This window comes from Megascapheus bottae, chromosome 5, assembly GCF_031878675.1.
Source record: "Megascapheus bottae isolate mThoBot1 chromosome 5, mThoBot2.hap1, whole genome shotgun sequence".
Lineage (NCBI taxonomy): Eukaryota > Metazoa > Chordata > Mammalia > Rodentia > Geomyidae > Megascapheus > Megascapheus bottae.
The window spans coordinates 930001-950351 of record NC_143513.1 but is presented as its reverse complement, the minus strand read 5'-3'; the positions used below and the strand labels follow the sequence as shown (position 1 = coordinate 950351).

At 50.0% G+C, this 20351-nt stretch overlaps 2 protein-coding genes across 2 annotated transcripts in view; both read left to right on the top strand.

Moving 5' to 3' along the window:
- Gck (glucokinase) overlaps positions 1–15118 on the top strand; it is a 39981-nt gene extending 24863 nt beyond the window's left edge. The window contains exons 2-10 of the mRNA XM_090332266.1: positions 4179–4341; positions 4868–5022; positions 6073–6192; positions 8432–8527; positions 8623–8722; positions 11203–11386; positions 13084–13239; positions 13813–14046; positions 14173–15118. Of these exons, the coding sequence (XP_090188392.1) occupies positions 4179–4341; positions 4868–5022; positions 6073–6192; positions 8432–8527; positions 8623–8722; positions 11203–11386; positions 13084–13239; positions 13813–14046; positions 14173–14317 (1353 nt within the window). The 3' untranslated portion in view covers positions 14318–15118. The remainder of the gene's footprint in view (positions 1–4178; positions 4342–4867; positions 5023–6072; positions 6193–8431; positions 8528–8622; positions 8723–11202; positions 11387–13083; positions 13240–13812; positions 14047–14172) is intronic.
- A 3598-nt stretch (positions 15119–18716) lies between these two features.
- The window catches only part of Myl7 (myosin light chain 7), a 2325-nt gene continuing 690 nt past the window's right edge, over positions 18717–20351 (top strand). The window contains exons 1-6 of the mRNA XM_090332265.1: positions 18717–18775; positions 18876–18944; positions 19190–19303; positions 19479–19554; positions 19838–19942; positions 20285–20351. The exon at positions 20285–20351 is cut by the window's right edge and continues 12 nt beyond it. Of these exons, the coding sequence (XP_090188391.1) occupies positions 18740–18775; positions 18876–18944; positions 19190–19303; positions 19479–19554; positions 19838–19942; positions 20285–20351 (467 nt within the window). The 5' untranslated portion in view covers positions 18717–18739. The remainder of the gene's footprint in view (positions 18776–18875; positions 18945–19189; positions 19304–19478; positions 19555–19837; positions 19943–20284) is intronic.

Sequence of the window (20351 nt, the reverse complement as noted above, 5' to 3'; positions counted from 1 at the left end):
TTTTTCATCATGAGAGCTGAGTCCCCACGTGGCTGTAGCTGTAGAATCTTCCAGACAGCATAGGAACAGGGACCATCATCTGCCTGTCTTTCACTGGAAAGGCTTATAGAAGTCACTTTTGCTGAGACCGCAGGAGAAAAAGATGGTTTGATAGCAGTTGGCTGGTTAGATTGTCGGATAGATGTGAACTCCAATGGCAGAGCATCCCTGCCTGTCCAGCAGAAGGAAGAATTTAGCCTTGGAGCAACCAGGGAGGGAATGATAAATGAAATGATGGCATATGCTTCTATTGTCTTGCACATAGATCAGGGTTTACAGGGTGTGGTAGAGACACTGCTGTGATATGTGGAGGGGTAAGCTTGGTGGAAGGATGGGAGTCACCGAAAACCCACCATGTGGCCTTCGTCTCTTCCTAGGTGGGTATCAGTCTCCAGAGCCTGCAAAGAGAATTGGGGGAGATGCCCAAATCATATTTTCAAGGGGAGGAGGCAGAAGTTCTCCTAAATTCCTGTAGACCCCACTGTGTTGTTATTGTTACAGACAGGAAGGCTCTCTGTGAGTGTTTGGTTGATTGGATAGTACTATTCGGGGAGACGTTAGAGGTAGGGATTTTTCAAGGGGGCCTTTCGCAGCATCCCAGAGGAGTTTTGCCTTAAGGGAGAAATTAAGCATCCAGATTCTAGGGGCCGGGAGTTTGGTCTAGTGGTAGAGCGTTTGCCTAGCATGCATGAAGACCCGGGTTCGATTCCTTGGTACCACATACATGGAAAAAGCCAGAGGTGATGCTGTGGCTCAAAGTGGTAGAGCTCTAGCCTTGAGAAAGGCCAAGGACCCCAAGACTGGCAGAATGAATGGATGAGTGAATAAATAAATAAATAAATAAATAAGAAAGAATAGACTCAGGAAAGAGAAAAGAAATGGATTATTGTCTGAGTCCCAAAGAAAGACAAAAGACAGGTTTTCTTTGGGTATGCTATCTTTCTAACTGCTCCCACTATGGGATATCTAGGTGGGAAAAGAGGACCAGGCAGAGAGAGAGGGAAGGAGGGAGGGAGAAAGAGAGAGAGAGAGAGAGAGAGAGAGAGAGAGAGAGAGAGAGAGAGAGAGAGAGAATTGCTCTTACTAAATTTACAAGACAAAGAAAGCCTCACAGGCCTGGAAGGTACAGGGCTGAAGGTGGACAGAGGGAGTTTTCACCCAAAGGTAGTGTTCCCTCTTGGGAGAGACTGATTGTATCCCATTGGTACAGCAGGCAAAAAGGAAAAGTCAGGTAAGGACACAGAGGGGTCCATGAAGACAGAGGGAGAGGAGTCCATGAGAACATAGAGGACATAAAGGGGATCCACAAGAACACAGGAAGAAGGAAGTAATGGATGGAAGGCATACCAGCCCCCCCAAAGTCTCTCCAGCTGAGAGTCACATTTCAGGTGTCTGCAAAATAAGAAGGGACTGGCCAAAAGGCATATGGGGAATTCCTCTGGCACGGCATCACATTGAGAGATAGATGAACAGAAGGCCTGTAGATGGGAGTTACTCACCAGATACAGAGGGAAGACAATGTGGTAGATGCCTTTGCCCAACAATGGTAAAGGCAAGAGGTCTGACTTGGGGTTTCTTTAGCAATTGGAGTCCTAGCAGGGGTGACTAGGAGATGGATTGACCCTTGGAGAAGTGGAGGGGATCCAGTGACTCCTAACACTATCGCCTCCCCAGTTTCAGCACTGGACATAAGGATTGTGGAAAGGTCACCATGTGGTTCAAGCAGAAGTGCATTTTTTGGGAGGGCCAAACTGTAGGGTTGCACCCTAGAGTAGGATGTAGCAGCCTAACTAATGGTGGAGAGAGTTGTATAGGGGAGGACAAGAAGGACTGCTGTGACTGCAGCAGATGGAGAAGTAACCTCAGAGCCTGGGGAACTTCCCACTGACCTGCAGGTGTGCAATGACCAATTACTATGGTTACAGGTTTTGGACACTGACTTCTAGGAAAGGCCATGTGCAGTTTTGCACAGAGTGGGAACCAAGGGAAAGAGGGTCTACGTGCAGTTTCACGTGGAGGAAAACAAAGGGAGGGAGCCATTTTCTCAGGCAGCCCTTACAGGAAGAATTCAGCTCAGCCTGGCATGTTGCAGAGATTGAGCAATTGGTCAATATTACTAATGTTAGTTCCTGGCAAATTCTATGTTTGCCAGAGTTTTTGACAGCCTGTTCTATTCTGACCTTCCCTGGGTTTAAATGTTAAATATGGGGATCTGTTTAAGGAAAGTGGCTCAACTAAGAATTTTAATCCATTAGGACTGTTGTAAATGGCAGGAAACCAAAATTCTAACTGCTGTATTTGCTCCATCACCAGCTTACGGAGGTGGGTAAAGCTGGCATCCTTCTCTCTTAGCTATAGACTGCTAATAGTCCTTTTCCTCCAGTCTTGTCTCCTCATGATTGCAGTGGGTGCAAAATCAGTCACTCATTGTTATGTAGCCATGGTTGGGAATTTCAAGGGACACTCTTATCACGATTGAAAAGGAGTGGAGCAATGTTGTGTTTTGCCTGAAAACATCTTAGTTCTAAAAACTAAGGGGGAGTAAGAGGCAGAGCCTCTCCAGTCCCTTGAGTTTATGTGTAAGAGAACCACCATGCAAGATAGTCCAAAAACTGTATCCATGGCTTTTTTTTTTGGGGGGGGGTAGATGGAGGTCAGGGTAACATATAAAGGGGTTACAGTTACATCCTGATGGATGTATACAACACACCAGGTAACAAAGTCAGATACAGTAACCACATGAGATTAATCATAAAGGGAACAAAAGAGAAAAGAAATAACTGTACATAATACACTGAGAACAACAATCACAAAGATAAACCTTTTGTTTCCATATCCTAGAATTCATTTTTTATAGTCTCATCCGTTATATGACCATATGTACATAACTTTTAAGCTATTGTGGATCCATGGCTTTTATCAGATTATCTTTCTTCTTTGGTTCAAAATTAAAATATCTTTGGGCTGGGAGTTTGGCCTAGTGGTAGAGTGCTTGCCTAGCATGCACGAAGACCCGGGTTCGATTCCTCAGTACCACATACATAGAAAAAAGCCAGAAGTGGTGCTGAGGCTCAAGTGGTAGAGCTCTAGCCTTGACAAAGTCCAAGGACAGTGCTCAGGCCCTGAGCTCAAGCCCAGGACTGGCAAAAAAAAAATATCTTTGTAATGACCTTCCTTAGTATGTCCAGAGACAGTGTATCCACATGGTCTCTTCCCCTTGTGTACAGGGAACAGGCATACAGCTCCCATCTGTATGCTGATGGGAAACGTGCAGGCAAAGATATAGCTGTATTCACAGCCCATCCTCACACCACCTTGTGGGCACACCTTGGCTACCCACATTCATGGGAATGGCAGTGTTGAATCTGGCTTCCAGCAAACAAGCCCCTCACACAATGGAGACCCTCCTCCCTCTAGCTCAGAACCTGCATGTTGTTGGTGACCATATTTCACAAGCCTGATTGTGAAGAGGCACTATGGTTACTCCTACTGGCTTGACTTTGGCTGCATCTGTGTGCATGCACTGGTGTCAGCTGGCCTGTTTGTTTCATAAAGTTGAGCTGACTTTTATTTATTTATTTTTTTGTAAGTGTGTGCTGGTCCTGGAGCTTGAATTCAGGGCCTATCCCTGAGCATTTTTGCTTAAAGTTAGTGCTCTACTACTTGAGCCACAGCTCCACTTCTGGCTTTTTAAATGTTTACTTGGAGATAGAATTCTCACAGAGTTTCCTGCTCTGACTGGCTTCAAACTGTGTTCCTCAGATCTCAGCCTCCTGAATAACTAGGATTACAGGTGTAAACCACTAGCCCTGGGCTCCTTGCTGGATTTATGCAGTAATGCCAGCTGCCTATCCATTGACAGGCTCCAGCCTTCTCAACAACCTCTCACTGGAGAGGCTCCCAATCTGAGAGGCAAAGGGAGGTGCCATAAGATATTGTAGCACAAAGGATAATATCAGATACAAAAACTATCCTGCTCCTGCCTGCTTACCGCTCCAGCACCCCAGGCTACTTGTCGAGGGTCTTGGAGTTCTGTGAATTTCACTATGGTAAGTAGCTTGGAAGGATGGGTCATCCTAAACTTGGAGGTAAGAAGGAGATGCTAGGCCTCTGGCTGCTCTCATCCCCTCCCTATTCAGGCGGAGCAGATCCTGGCAGAGTTCCAGCTGCAGGAAGAGGACCTAAAGAAGGTGATGAGGAGGATGCAGAAGGAGATGGACCGGGGCCTGAGGCTGGAGACTCACGAGGAGGCCAGCGTGAAGATGCTGCCCACCTACGTGCGTTCCACCCCAGAAGGCTCAGGTACCTCAGGGATGGCCCCACGTCGGAGCCAGCTGAGGCTCAGCTATTCCCAAACAAGACCCCCTGGCAAGCAATGGTGGTCCCTAACCCACTGAACTGGTTCTTAACCCTTGGCTCTGCAGGTCCAGCCTAGAGCTCTCAAGCTTCAGAAAAAAATTAATAATAACTTTTTCTGTCTCATAGTACAAGACTTTTTCACGGATCACTTGGGGCATCCCAGCTCTGACCTGTGTCTGAACCACTACCCTAGGGCCTCATGACTCCCTGACCTCTGACTAGATCCGCCCAAGACAGGGGCTTCCCATTGGTATCTCCCCAGCTTACCCATGTACCCTCCCACAGCTCACTCTGTTGTCCCCTCCCCCCAAGGTGTGGGATGACAGTCCCTCATCCAGCTTCTTTGGGGGTCCTGTAGCTGCCCTTCTCATCTCCCGTGGTCCCAGGGTCAGCTGCTCAGTCAGGCCCCAACCAGCCCAGGGATGCCAGGAGAAGCCATGAAGCTGAGTATGTCTCCCTTTGCCTACAGAAGTTGGAGACTTCCTTTCCCTGGATCTGGGTGGCACCAACTTCAGGGTGATGCTGGTGAAGGTGGGGGAGGGGGAGGCAGGGCAGTGGAGTGTGAAGACCAAACACCAGATGTACTCCATCCCTGAAGACGCCATGACAGGCACTGCTGAGATGGTGAGCAGCCTGGGGAAGGAGGCGGGCTGGGGGGAGTTACGGGGAGGGGGGTGGTCAAGGTTACTCAGGATCCCAGGATGTGGCAAGCCCTCACAAGAGGGCTACACTTCTATCAAACAAAGGCAGCTGTGAACAGGAGGGCCACTAGCCTCAGAGGCTCAGGAAGGCAAGGTGTCTCAAGTCTCCCAGCCATCTTACAGCCAAGAACAGGAAAGGATTGGTGGCAGGAGAAGAAGCTGGTAGTACCCTCCTCCCCTTGTGCAATTTCCTAGAGGAAAAGTCAAAGCGTAAGGACTGGGCAGCTGGAAAATATACTTGTCCAGCCTGTGAAACATCCTTCCCAAAGGCTGTCCCTTGCCCCGCAACAGGCACATTGCCAAGAGGAGTGACCCAAGGTACACTATCTGCACAAGCAGCAAGGCATAGAAGTAGAATGGGCTCTGGGGAGCTGGGTAGGGGACAGTGGTTCCTGAACATGGCGAGGCACCATGGAAATCTAATTCCCAAAGGGCAGAATCCAAAGATAAGAAAGTGCCTTCCAAAGCCCAACCTTCAGCACTGTCAGCTCACTGTCTGTGCATTGGAGTTGGCACAATTTGAGGCCCAGCAGTGGGAAGGGTGTACCCACCCAGTTCATCGTCAGATCACTTATCCCAGCTCAGTCCTGTAGATGGAGGCTATGGCTGACCTTCAGCAGGGTCAGGTGGCCAGGATACCTGGAAATCGTCAAAGAGACAAACATCATGGGTATGACCAGGAATGTGCCTCTACCCAGAACCTCACAGAACACCTAGCCAGGCTGGAGGCTGGACTTCACTGGGTCCAGAAGAAGGAAGAGGGACTGGAATGGGACTACAAGCCCATCTGTCACCACCCTGCATCTGCAGAGGGATAGGGCCTGAGTCCAACAAACAGCAAGGTGGGGAGGGGTGGCAGACAGGCCTGATATTCAGTGGTAGGCCCTGGGCTCTGACATCTTGGAACCCTCGACACCTTGGCAGGGAGGGCTCCTGTCTGGCTCAGTCTTAGCTACTTTGGTATATCTCTCAGCTCTTTGACTATATCTCCGAGTGCATCTCTGACTTCTTGGACAAGCATCAAATGAAGCACAAGAAACTGCCCCTGGGCTTCACCTTCTCCTTTCCTGTAAGGCACGAGGACATCGACAAGGTGGGTCAGGTGGAGGGCAGGACAGCTGAATTGATGGATATGTAGCCCAGGTGAACCCTGCCTCATTCTGCCTTCAGTCACAGCTCTCATTCCTCTCCACACATACACACTTGTTGCTAAAAGTGGGTAGATGTAGGTTTGAGTTGTAGCCCTGTCTGTGATCCTTTCTGCCTTTGCAGCACTGGAAAATAAGTGCACTATCATCTGGTTCTTACAATGTCGCAAAGTCTCCCCACAACCCTAAAAGCATGTGCTATAGGCACCCCAATACAGGTGAGGAAATAGGTTAAGCAATTTGCCCACAATGGACACTAGCAGCTGGCCATCTGAATGATCTGTAAGGTCACTACTGACCCTCATTGCGCCTTACCATCTCTGGCTGAGTCACAAATGTGAAGGAAATGTAATCTGCCAGTTACATTTATACAACTATTACATAAATACTACACACATATATATTACATGTGACTAATACACACTGATGTATATATTTTTTTGGTTGTAGGACTTGAACTCTAGGCATTGTCCCAGAGCTCTTCAGCTCAAGGCTACTACCTTACCCCTTGAACCACAGCCCTACTTCCAGTTTTCTGGTGGTTAACTGGAGATAAGAGTCTCACATACTTTTAGTGCCCCAGGTAGTTTGGAACCATGATCCTCAGATCTTAGCCTCCTGAGTAGCTAAGATTACAGGTGTGAGCCACCATGCCTGATACACACATGATACTTCTATATCAATGTATATGTTATATGTATATTATATGTATAACATATGTATACATGTTATATGTATACATACATACATACATATGTATTGTACATATACATTCATAGTATACACACATACATAAAACATGAGCCCTCTGGATCTGAGACAAAGCCAAGTTATGGCTGCAGGCAAAAGCAGCAGCCAGAGCAACATCTCACATGGTTTCCTGACCTCCATCCCCTATAGAGAAACAGGGAGGGTTGAGTGGTTTCTTGTAGTGTAGCAGGGTGTAGAGAAACTCTGATCTTATGGAGCCCTACTCTCTGTTGAGACCTGCCTTGACTCTGGAATGATATCCCAGAGCTTTATAGTTCAATGTTCTTGTTCTAGGGATGTAGCTCAGTAGTGCAGTGTTTATCTAACACACTCAAGGCCCTAGGTTTTATCCCTAGTACTGCAAAAGAAAAATAAAAGGGCTGTGAGTGTGGCCTACTGTGGCCTAGTGATAGAGTGCTTGCCTAGCACACACGAAGCCCTGGGTTCAATTCCTCAGGATCACATACATAGAAAAAGCCAGAAGTGGTGCTGTGGCTCCAGCGGTAGAGTGCTAGCCTTGAGAAAGCCCAAGGACAGTGCTCAGGCCCTGAGCTCAAGTCCCAGGACTGGCTAAATAAATAAATAAAGTGCCCAGCTAGGCATTTGTGGTCTGTACCTATAATTAGGAGGCTGAGATCTGAGAATCCTGGTTCAAAGCCAACACAGATCAACAAATCTGAGAGTCACTTCAGGCAGAAACATTTGTGAAACTCTTTTCTCTAATTAGCCACCAGAAGTAGTACTGTGGTTCAAGTGGTAGAGTACTTAGCTTTGAGGGGAAATAAAAATCTCAGGGAACAGTGCCCAAGCCCAGTGCACAAGCCCTAGTAACAGTACCAAAAAAAAAAGTATCACTTTTTCCCCCAAGTCCTGGATCTTGAGCTCTGGGCCTGGACACTGTCCTTGAGTGGTACTAAGGAATAGAACCCAGGGCTTTGTGCATGCTAGGCAAGCATTCTACCACTAAGCCACATTCCTGGCCCCAAGCATCATATTCCTAATTCTTTTTTTTTTTTTTTTTTTTTTTGCCAGTCCTGGGCTTGAGCTCAGGGCCTGAGCACTGTCCTTGGATTTTCTCAAGGCTAGAGCTCTACCACTTGAGCCTCAGCACCATTTCTGGCTTTTTTCTACGTATGTGGTACCGAGGAATCAAACCTGGGTCTTCATGCATGCTAGGCAAGCACTTTAACCACTAGGCCAAACTCCCGGCCCATATTCCTAATTCTTAAGTTGGCTGGAAACTAGCCCTGAAGAAATAAGAGGTATTCGTGGAAGATCGTTCCTAACTCCCCTAAAAGATGCATGGCTAGTCAGAGGCTGTTTTCTTAACCTGATGTATAAGGTGGCACGTGTGCCCTTTGGCCTAGGAAGCAGATGGCTTAAGGTCAGAGCTCTCTGCCCAGCACCAGTAGCCATGTGACCTTCTTCCCACAGGGCATCCTTCTCAACTGGACCAAGGGCTTCAAGGCATCTGGAGCAGAAGGGAACAATATCGTAGGGCTTCTGAGAGATGCCATCAAGAGGAGAGGGGTGAGGACAACTTCTCCTGCATTGGCTGAGGTGGCTGCCCCGGGCCCCCAGCCTCTCCCCAGTTCCATCATTGTAGTCCCTGTGTTTCTTGGCAGGACTTTGAGATGGATGTGGTGGCAATGGTGAATGACACAGTGGCCACAATGATCTCCTGCTACTATGAAGACCGCCAGTGTGAGGTCGGCATGATTGTGGGTAAGAGCTCCTTGTACCCTGCCTCTGCCCTACCCAGGCTACACTGGTGCCCTGCAGAGTGAAGGCCAAGGCAGTAACAACTGGTGTTAGTTGGTGCAGGACTGTGGCCTGAGGCAGATGGCCGTAGAGGCAGCGGTGTGGGTACTGAGACTTGGTGGGACACATCTCAACCCGTGCAATCTGTCAGATGGTTCACCAGCTGCACACCTGCCCAGCCTATCGGATGTAATTAAAATATTTTATCCAGTAAATTGACCATACTAGGCAGATTTATCCAAGTGGAAGAGAATAAACAAAGCTAGCCTTACCCCTTTCTCCCAGCCAGGGGCAGGGACTTTCTGGAGCTTTCCCAGAATTCTTGATAAGGAACTTTTAATGAGGTCCTTATAAGGAGCCAGCATTTCCTGAGCAACAATCGACTCAGATCACTTGCTGTGCACACAGGAATAAGGTTGCTTTTCTTTCTCAAGACTAGCACTCTACCACTTGCCATTTCATATAAATAGAACTATACACTATGTGATAGTCTGTGATTTACTTCTTTCAGTTAGCATAATATTTTAAGGTTTATCCATATTGTAATATGAATGAATGATTGTATATGGCTGAATAATATTCCATTGTATAAATACTATGCTTCAATGAGTCCTGCAATCTCCTGTGTTGGAAATGTAATCCTCAATGCATCACTGTTGAGAGGTGAGGGCTCTAATGAATAAATTAATGACCACACACACACACACACACACACACACGGGGCTTTTCTGGACTCTCTAGGCCCTGATTACCCAGAAAGTTATGTGTCCTTTCAGAATCAGCTCTGAACAATGTCAGGTGTTCATAGTTCCCATCTATAATTATATGCATTTTCTACAGACTCATTTTATTTTTTGCCAGTCCTGGGCTTGAGTTCAGGGCTTGAGCACTGTCCTTGGACTTTCTCAAGGCTAGAGCTCTACCACTTGAGCCTCAGCACCACTTCCAGCTTTTTTTTTTTCTATGCATGTGGTACCGAGGAATCAAACCTGGGTTTTCGTGCATGCTAGGCAAGCACTTTACCACTAGACCAAACTCCCGGCCCCCAGACTCATTTTTTTGTGTGCCAGTCCTGGGCTTGAGCTCAGGGCCTGAGCACTGTCCTTGGACTTTCTCAAGGCTAGAGCTCTACCACTTGAACCGCAGCACCACTTCTGTTTCTTGTTTGTTTGTTTTCTATATGTGTGTTACCAAGGAATTGAACCTGGGTCTTCGTGTATGCTATGCAAACACTTTACCACTAGGCCAAACTCCTGGCCCCAACAGACTCATTTTTATGTCCATACACATATATACATGCTACAAAGATATGTACCTTTTAAACTTTAAGAGTCAGCCTGACCTCACTTTGTCTTCTATTTCTGGCGTGTGTGTGTGTGTGTGTGTGTGTGTGTGTGTGTGTGTGTGTGTTTAGGGCCTTATGCTCTTACTTGGCATGTTCTGCTCATAGCTGAACAGATATACTTCCACTTATGGCTTTCAATTTGTATGCCCAGGCTGTCTTTTGAACTGAAATCCTTAGAGCTCAGCCTCCTGATTAGATAGGATTACAGGGGTGAGCCTTCAATGACTAGCTTTGTTTCCTTTTTTGTGTGTATGCATGTGCCAATTCTGGGTCTTGAACTCAGAGGTTGGATGCTGTCCATGAGCTATTTTATTCAAGGCACTATAGTGCTCTACCATTTGAGCTACAGTACCACTTTAGGCTTTTCTTGGTAGTTCACTAGAGATAAGAGTAGCTGAGGGGCCAGGAGTTTGGCCTAGTGGTTAAAGTCCTTGCCTAGCATGCACAAAGACCCAGGTTCAATTCCTCGGTGCCACATACATAGAAAAAAGCCAGAAGTGGTGCTGAGGCTCAAGTGGTAGAGCTCTAGCCTTGAGAAAGTCCAAGGACAGTGCACAGGCCCTGAGCTCAAGGCCAGGACTGGCAAAAATAAAAATAAAAATAAAAATAAAAAATAAAAAATAAATTAAAAAAAAAAGAGTAGCTAAGTGATGGATACTCTGCCACCGCCATCAAAACTCTTAGTCACTTACAAACATTGGACTCCACATTTTCAGTTTGCACAAGATAAGCAGAAGAAAAACTCTGCACCAGTTCTGCCTATAGTAGCCTGTGAGTTATGCACAGGTCCTTATGGTGGCTTATTCACTTTGAGGTACCTCCAAACAGAAGGAAAGTTTGGCTTAAATATGTTCACAGGAAGTGCCAGAAAACAAGTAGGGCACAGACAAGACAATACCATATTATCCCACATCCAGCTCTAGTTAGCAAAGCATCCCGGCCCACCCTGTTTCCCTCCATCTTCCCAGTAACAGGTAATGGGCGAGGACGGTGTTCCTAGCCAGGAGAGACTACCCCTTCTGCCCCAAGTAGAAAAATCCAGCCCAGACCTTCCAGTGTGCCCTCCCTCAATGCAGCTCTCACTCCTCCATCCCTGCAGGCACAGGCTGCAATGCCTGCTACATGGAGGAGATGCAGAATGTGGAGCTGGTGGAAGGAGATGAGGGTCGCATGTGTGTCAACACTGAATGGGGTGCATTTGGGGACTCTGGAGAGCTGGATGAGTTCCTGCTGGAGTATGACCGCATGGTGGATGAAAGCTCAGTGAATCCTGGTCAGCAGCTGTAAGGAAGCCCCCTCCCCCTTCCCTCTCCTCCATCTATTCCTAGGCTGCTCCCTTTATAGCAGCAGACAGAAGCTGAGCCACTGCAGATGACTTGTTTTTAAACAGCTCTGGAGGACAGTTGTAATCTGTCTCTTTGTTCCTTCATCTCAGTCAGTATGTCCTGTCCACTGTCCAATGTGAAGGTGTAGTTGTCGTTAGATAAACCTCCCTCTCTCTGCTTCTGACAGGGACCCTGGGATCCAGAGAGGACCTACAGGATCTCAGCATTTTGTTGTTCTTATTGGTGGGGGTCGTTGTGGAACTTAAACTCAGGGCCTAGACACTGTCTCTGAGCTCTTTTTTGCTCAAGGCTAGTAGTGGTGCTCTTCTGCTTAGAGCTCCACTTCTGGTTTTCTCATGGTTAACTGGAGATAAGAGTCCCTTGGACTTTCCTGCTGCAGCTGGCTTTGAACTGTGATTCTCAAATCTCAGCCTCTTGAATAGCTATGATTACAGGTATGAGCCATTAGCACAGCATTTCAACCTGGAGTTCTCCAAAGCACTGTGTTTGTCATTGTTCCCAGAACAAATATTAGTATTTGGGGACATGCTGTAGGTTGGCCAACTCATCTTGGGAACCAACTGCACTTAGCTTGTCATTAATCATGGCAATCAGAGTTGGCCACCTGCCTGGCACCAGACCTAAGCTGATTGTATGAGCTCCATGACAAGCCTTCTCATGCCTGTATTAGGTTACTGGTATTAAAATATTCCAAGATAAAGCCGGGCTGCTGTAATCCTAGTTACTCAGGAAGCTGAGATCTGAAGATCATGGTTCAAAGCCAGCCAGAGCAGGAAAGTCTGTGAGACTCTTGTCTTCAATTAACTCCAAAAAAAAAAAAAGGCAAAACAAACGAAAACCCTGCATGACAGCATACAGGCCCTGAGCTCAAGCCGTAGAACGCCATTAAAAAAGAAAAGTTAGGTTGGGAGTTTGGCCTAGTGGTAGAGTGCTTTTTTTTTTTTTCCCCCCCGCCAGTCCTGGGCTTGAGCTCAGGGCCTGAGCACTGTCCTTGGACTTTCTCAAGGTTAGAGCTCTACCACTTGAGCCTCAGCACCACTTCCGGCTTTTTTCTATGTATATGGTACCAAGGAATCAAACCCTGGTCTTCATGCATGCTAGGCAAGCACTTTAACCACTAGGCCAAACTCCCGGCCCCGGTAGAGTGCTTGCCTAGCATGCACAAAGACCTGGGTTCGATTCCTCGGTGCTATATATATCCTGCATCTGACCCAATAGCAAGGCCCCGTGGACTGAACTGACAAACCACACAGCCTAGTTTTCTCTCTCCTCTCTATCTCCTTTCTCTCTCCCCCTCTCTCCCTCCTTCCCCGTTCTCCTAGTCCTGAGGCCTGTAGTCGGGGCCTGGGCTCTGCCCTTGGCTTACTCAAGGCTAGCGCTCCACCACATGAGCCACAGCACCACTTTTGGCTTTTTCTGTGTATGTGGTACCGAGGAATCGGACCCAGGCTTCGTTCATACTAGGCAAGCACTCTACGGTTAGAACACGTTCCTGGACCCTCGTTCCTAAGGCTCTGGAGGCAGGAACCCCAGAACCTACCTGCGACCCATAGGGGAGGAAGTGGCCCGGCCCCTGCCAGGATCTCCCCCGCTGGGTCTGGCTCAGCTGTGGTAACCAACCACCTTGTGTCCAGGTACGAAAAGCTCATTGGCGGGAAGTACATGGGCGAGCTGGTGCGGCTGGTGCTGCTCAAGCTGGTGGACGAGAACCTGCTGTTCCACGGGGAGGCCTCGGAGCAGCTGCGCACGCGCGGCGCCTTCGAGACCCGATTCGTGTCCCAGGTGGAGAGGTACAGAGGGGACGAGTCCTGGGCGGGGGCCAGGACGGGAGGGGGCGGCTCAGAGCAATCGAGGAGGGGACCAGAGGGGCGGCACCAGGGAGGGGAGGGGGCGAACTCAGGACAGTCAGAGCAGGGGGAGGTGCTGGGGGGGAGGGAGCTCTGGGCCATGGGGAGGGCACAGGGCGGGGAGGTGACGAGAGGGGGCAGGCCTGCACAGGACCTGGGCAGAGATGCGTTCTGGGTGGGGGGATGGCCCAGGGATACCGGAGAGAGAAAACGCCTGGGGCCCGCGTCCCGCGGGGTCCCTTACACTGACTTCGTGCACGCGTCTACTCCACGGCACCCACTCGTCCGAGACGGAATCAGACCTCTCCCACAACCCCGGACGGACCTCGTCGGGGCGGAGCCCCAGGTCCCAGCGGCTGCTGTCCCCGGCAGACCCCGCTCCGCTCCCCCCAGTCCTCCCCAAGCTCCCGGGCGAGGGACGTGGGCAGCGCCACCGCTGACTCTCCAGGGAGCGCACCCGGGGCGCGCGGGGGGCGGGGAGGCTTAGCGGCCATCTCTCCCCCCACACCCCGGCAGCGACCTGGGGGACCGCAAGCAGATCCACAACATTCTGAGCACGCTGGGGCTGCGGCCCTCGGCCACCGACTGCGACATCGTGCGCCGCGCCTGCGAGAGCGTGTCCACGCGCGCCGCGCACATGTGCTCGGCGGGGCTGGCGGGCGTCATCAACCGCATGCGCGAGAGCCGCAGCGAGGACGTGATGCGCATCACGGTGGGCGTGGACGGCTCGGTGTACAAGCTGCACCCCAGGTGAGCGGCTGGGGTTCGCGATCGTCGTTCACCCCGGGCCTGGGAGGTGGGCTGCGCTCAGGAGGAAAGCAGGGCGGGGAAGGCAGGGATGGGGGAAGGCAGCAGCCCGGTTTGCCTCCCGTTCAGCTTCAAGGAGCGGTTCCACGCCAGCGTGCGCCGGTTGACGCCCAGCTGCGAGATCACCTTCATCGAGTCAGAGGAAGGCAGTGGCCGCGGCGCCGCCCTGGTCTCGGCCGTGGCCTGTAAGAAGGCTTGCATGCTGGGCCAATGAGAGCCAAGCTAGAAGCACAGGCTCCGCCCCACAGGTGCTCTCGCCCGGGAGGCAGGAAGCTTCCTGCCCGCTGCTACCCCTGAAAGCTGGGGGGAGGCGCCTGGGAATCCTAGGGGCCTCCTCTCCCACCAGATCTGCCGGGCCTCCCTCGGTGCCCCCACTGGGACTGGAAGGAGCCAGAGATTCCAGAGACTCGCCTTTCTTGTTGGAATCTACTTCCCAAAGTGGAGTTGCTCACTCAGGCCTTCCATGCATCTCCACACTGCGAGACGCTTACTGCTGCCACCCACCCACCTGAGGGAGTGTCTTCTGGACCTTGCCATGGCCAGGCCTCCCTGGGATCTCACTCTGTATGAGGAGGCGGCTCCAGCTTCTTGGCCAGAGCAGCTAGAAGCCCACAGGAGAGCTGGCACGGCTTGGTCACCCAGGGCCCCAGAGGCCAGCGGACCATGGGAGAAAGCCCAGCTGCAGACAGGGCTTTGGGCTGTTTGTGCCCCTCCAGAGGGCTTCTCATTCACATACTACACACCCCTTAAGGGGCTTTTAGTTCTGCAGTGGACCTCACAGAAGATGCCGGACCTCCCAAAGGAGAAGATGCCGGGCCTGCACTAGCAGGAACTACCCCCCTCCTCTCATTTTCTCCTGCAAGGATGGAGTCCTCAGTCCTTACTGCACTAGTCCAGGAGACTAGTCCAAGAGACTACTGAGGACCACCTTCTTGTCCTTACCAGGCTTTCTGTGTGCCATGCCACCCTCTTGAGGCCTAACCTGGGACTGTGTGGGATTTTTAATTAAATATTTTCAAAAATGTACACATGACCTGTCCTCCCTTCTTTGACATCTGTGCCAGAGAACCACAGAGACCATGTAGGAAGGTGACCACATGGTGAGACATAATGTGTGTGGAATTTACTGTCCCTCCAGCCTGCTATGCCCAGCAGAGTGTGGAGAGTGACAGAATAGGCTGTAGAAATGGGAATGGAATAACATGGGAGGCTAGAGGCACTGGACAGCAGCAGGCTGTGAGCCCAATCCCCTGCCTGGCCATGAATGTGACAGGAGAAGGAAAGGAGTGTCAGACAGGTACTGGTATAGAGTAGGAAAACAGGCTGTTTCTGTTACAGATGAGTTTCAGGGCCATGTTCATAATGACAGTGGGGGATACAAGATGCCACATGATTTCTCATGTCTTTTCAGAGGCTTCTGTCCACAAAGTGTAAACTAGACACTGGTGGCTTATGCCTGTAATCCTAGCTATTCTACTCGCTAATCTACTCAGAAGGCTGAAATCTGAGGATTGTGGTTCAAAGCCAGGCTGAGCAGAAAAGTTCATGAGACTCCTCTGTTAAGCTCGAGTTCAAGAAGCCTTGTCCCAAAAGACCATCAGAGACCGTCACCAATGTAAAAGCAAGGAAGTCCTTATTGCAAGCTCGAGCCTGGTCTCTCACACTCGGCTGCAACCGGTGACGCTGAGAGCCCCGAGCTCAGGGTTACAGCATCTTTTATATAATTTTGGGGGGAGGCAGGGACTGAGCACACATCATAGTACCTTGATACAAATCACTACACACCACGGGAAAATCATAAATCAACTCTATAATATGATTGGCGCACTACCAAGCGGGGAAAGGCTCAGAAACAAGTTATTGGTTAGGTCCGAGGGTTGACATACTTTGAATTGGTTGGGTGACATTACTAAGGTGGCTCAGAATATGTGCTAAAAACTTCAGAGTTTCTAGTGTAGATAGTGATCACCAGACCCCAGGAGCGGCCATTCTGGTATTTATAGATAGATAGGCATCACCTGCAATTCGGGACTTGTTCTGCACTAGGCCTTTCCTGGCAGAAGAGTCACAGCGCAACATAGGGTCTCAGCAATAAGACAGTGAAGCGGACTGCAGAAGTAGAACTAGCAATCAGTAACTACAAAATGGTGGTTACAATTTTTCATTTATCACTTTCACCTCACCAATTAACCAACAAAAAAGCTGGCTCAAGTGGTAGAGTGCCAGTCTTATATGAAAAAGCCAAGCAAGGAAGTGGGGCTGTGGCTCAAGGGGTTAGGGCAGTAGCCTCGAGTTGAAGAGCTCAGGGACATCACCTAGGCCCAGAGTTCAAGCCCCATGACCGACAAAAAAAAAAAAAGGGAAGAAAAAAAAGCCAAGCAAAGCCAAGCAAAGCCAAGCAAGAGCATGAGGCCTTAAGTTCAAGCCCCAGCACTGACGCGCGCGTGTGCACACACACACACACACACACACACACACACACACACACATATACAGATGCAAATATCAAGTTTAGGGCCAGATGTCATCTTTTTGTAGGATAAATACAGCAACATGTAACTACATACTTGTATGATTTTAATGCACATTCATTTATCAGTGAAAATACCCAGTAAACCAGGAACAAGGCATTATTTCATTTAGAACATAATCCACATTCTCCTTGAAATCCTCTCATTTCCTGGTGCTTTTTAAATGGAAATGTTCTGATTGTCTTCGTTCTCTTAAATTCTTCACTGTTAACCTGATGCAAGTATTTGTTTACGCCTTTATCAGGACTACTGTGCTCACATTGGAGCATTTACATATTGGAACACGTTTTCATATGAATCACTCTCAACTTCTCTTTCCTATTCTTTTTCAATTTAAGGCCTTGTATTGCTTCTGAAAAATCTGTCTAGGTGAGTTATGTAAGCACCATCCCAGAAAAACACTTGGACACAAGTCACACAGAAGAAAGGAAAGTTTATTGCCAGCTAAAGGAGCCAGTAAGACCCCTTCTCCCACACATGTGAGAAGTGCCAGCTACTGTTTGGGGGTGACCTATATACCTTGGAGACTCCTGGGATGGATGTGAGAATTAGGGACTTCTTAATGGTGGAAGATTTATGGCTGGGTGGGAGATAGCTATGTACTGCCCTAATCAACACGCCTGTTACTGCTAGTGCAGAGAGAGAACACACTAAACTAAAGGAAGGCAGGGAAAGGGGCCCTGGACCAGCACTGATTATTTACTGCTTTGACCAAACGAACCTAGGGACATGCTAAGCTGCATGCTAAGCTATGGGAGAGGAGGGCCCTGGGCCTACATGATCCGATTACACATCTGTATTGAAAAAAATGAAAAGAATTTCATCTGCAGATAGTAAAGTATTTTTAGAAAAACAAAAACCTAGCCGGGCATGGTGGTGGCCTGTAATCCTAGCTACACAAGAGGCTGAGATTTGAGGATCGAGGTTCAGTGCCAGCTCGGGCACTAACATTGGAGAGACTCTTATCTCCAATTAACTACTAGAAAACCAGAAGTGGTGGTAGCCTTGAGCTGAAGAGCTCAGGGACAGTGCCCAGGCCTAGAGGTCAAGCCCCACAACCAACAACAACAGCAACAACAAAATTATCCAAGCCAGGTGCTGGTGGCTTACACCTATAACCCTAGCTACTCAGGCAACTGAGATCTGAGGATAGCCCGCCTGGTCACAAAAGTCCATGAGACTCATAGTCACCAATTAACCAGCAAAAAAACAAAAGTGGAGGAGCGACTCAAATGGCAGAGCACCAAAAACTAAGAGAGAGTGCCCTGGCCCTGAGTTTAAGTCCCAGTACCAGCATGAAAAATCAAAAACAACATAGAGGAGGTCTTGGGCCAATGCCTGGGAACATCTGCCCTCTTCAGCCCACTGCTGACAGATGTGGGCAGGCCTGGCATAGCTGAGCTGAGATGAGGGGTAGCCAGCCAGCAAGCCCAGGTCCACAAAAGGCTGGGGGGGGTTCCTGCTGTGGAACAACAGCTGGCACCCAGATGCCTCAGTCCACACCAGAGGGGCCCCTATGACTCACTCTCTTGGGGACACGAGTGGCATTCCAGACTTCAAAAGCTTCATGCAAAACAGCAGCACAGAGGCCCTTTGGGTACAGATGTTGACTTGGCAAGATGCTCAGGAGCAGGCAAACAAATACCTGGAAAAAACCAGGCTTACAGATCCCAATTGGAAACAGAGAAATTTTCCAAGGAAGCAGAGTTGATATGGGCCTTGTGGGACAGTGAGACACAAACACGGGAGACAGAAATGTCCTATCGGGGCCAGCTGCATCAGAGAAGGCATGGAAGTAGGCAGAGTAAACCATGGATCTTTCAGCTGGCCCTAGAATTCTTCCAAAACCAAGCAGGGCTGCCTTCCATCCCTGGTCAGCAGGGCAAAACCTCTGTGTATCCCAGAGGTCTCTGACTATTGAGATCATCCTCGGAAACAGTTCTCTAAGCCAGGAGAATGAGGACTAGACAGGCAGGGGCTTGGCTTGGGGCTGTGGGAGGGACTGTCAGATGATGTAGAATACAGACCCTTCATCAGCACCAAGAATAGTAACAGCTTTAAGTTGCTCTGCTCTGGGGGAACCTGCTGCCCAGTCACACAGATGGATGAATCCTAGGATGTTACACTTTGGGGACATGAAGGTCACCAGGAATGTGACTGGAATCTGTTCTCCCCTCACCCCAAGGAGGGGATGCCAAGTTTGGCCCTGTCTTCTGTTTCTTTCCTTATTTGGCCCTCCAGGTGATAAGACTGAGACATAAAGAGGGCCTGGCTGTGAGGGGATGCAGACAGGCTACCAAAGAGAGGATGGTAAGTGCCCTGGGAGAAATGAGGGGCCAGCAGCCCTCCTCCCCGCTCCCCCCCCCCAGAGACCTGCCCTTGGGCTGGAAAGCGACTGGGGCAAGGATTTCTGGGTTGGGCCCAGGGAAGGGGGTCTCTGGGGATAGAGAGGGGACCCTCACCCTGGCCCTCCTGGAAGTGTCTGAGGCTGTGCAGGGTGGGGAAAGGACTTTGAGGAGCTGGAAGAAAGAGCCTTTCCATTGGTGATGCTGCAGGCCAGCAGGAAGGCGGGGACTCGGAGCAAGGCTGCAGCCACCAAGCAGGCCCAGAGGGGCTCTTCAAATGTCTTTTCCATGTTTGAACAAGCCCAGATTCAGGAGTTCAAGGAAGTGAGTGCCCTCCCCCTCCCTCCAAGTCTCCTCTCCTTTGGAACCTATTCACTTCTGTGGGCCAGTGGTCGAAGCCCCAACCTCACTACTCCCACCACCCAAAGCTCTCTTGACTTCTGCGTGTGGGGGGGGGGAGGGGGAGTACAGCTAACTCTTGAAAGCTCCCTTCCGGCAGGCCTTCAGCTGTATCGACCAGAACCGGGATGGCATCATCTGCAAGTCAGACCTGAGGGAGACCTACTCCCAGCTTGGTATGTGTACCCGCCTCCCACCTAGCCGGCCTTGCTCTCCTCAGGAACCCTGATGATGATGATGATGATGATGATGATGATGATGATGATGATGAGAGAAAGAGAGAGAGAAAACATGTCCTGTCCTTTAATCCCACCAGCCCCCTGCCCCCACCTCCAGTCTAACTTTGCCTCTGCCAGAACAGCACCTGCCTCTCCTCCTACTGGAAAGCAGGGAAGGGCAGCCTGACCATCCCCTGGGACACCCAGAGGCTCTGTGTTCAGGCGATGCCTGCCATCACAGGGAAGGTGAGCGTCCCGGACGCGGAACTGGATGCCATGCTGCAGGAGGGGAAAGGTCCCATCAACTTCACCGTCTTCCTCACACTCTTTGGGGAAAAGCTCAATGGTAAGCCTGGGGCAGGTGCAGGCCAACAGTGAACCTGTCACCCACTTGAGCTTGTCGCCTCACCTGAGCCTGGCTGAACTTTGTGTGGTCCCTGCCTGGTCCAGGCCCACACACAGCAGGTAGGGTTCACCTCTTGGCCTCCTGGGCTCTGATCACCCCACTAATGCTGCATTGTACCAAATCCTGGTCTCCCAGCCAGGCCCTGCCCTGTCCCCCTTCCCAGCCCCAGTGTTCCCTAGGGGTGTGGTAACGAACCCTCCCTGGGGACACAGCCCAGGTTCCTTCTGGGTAGCCCCCAGAGGCTGGCGTAGTGTGTGCTCCCCTGATGGCCTTGGTGTGCAGGCACAGACCCTGAAGAAGCCATCCTGAGCGCCTTCCGAATGTTCGACCCCAGTGGCCAAGGAGTGGT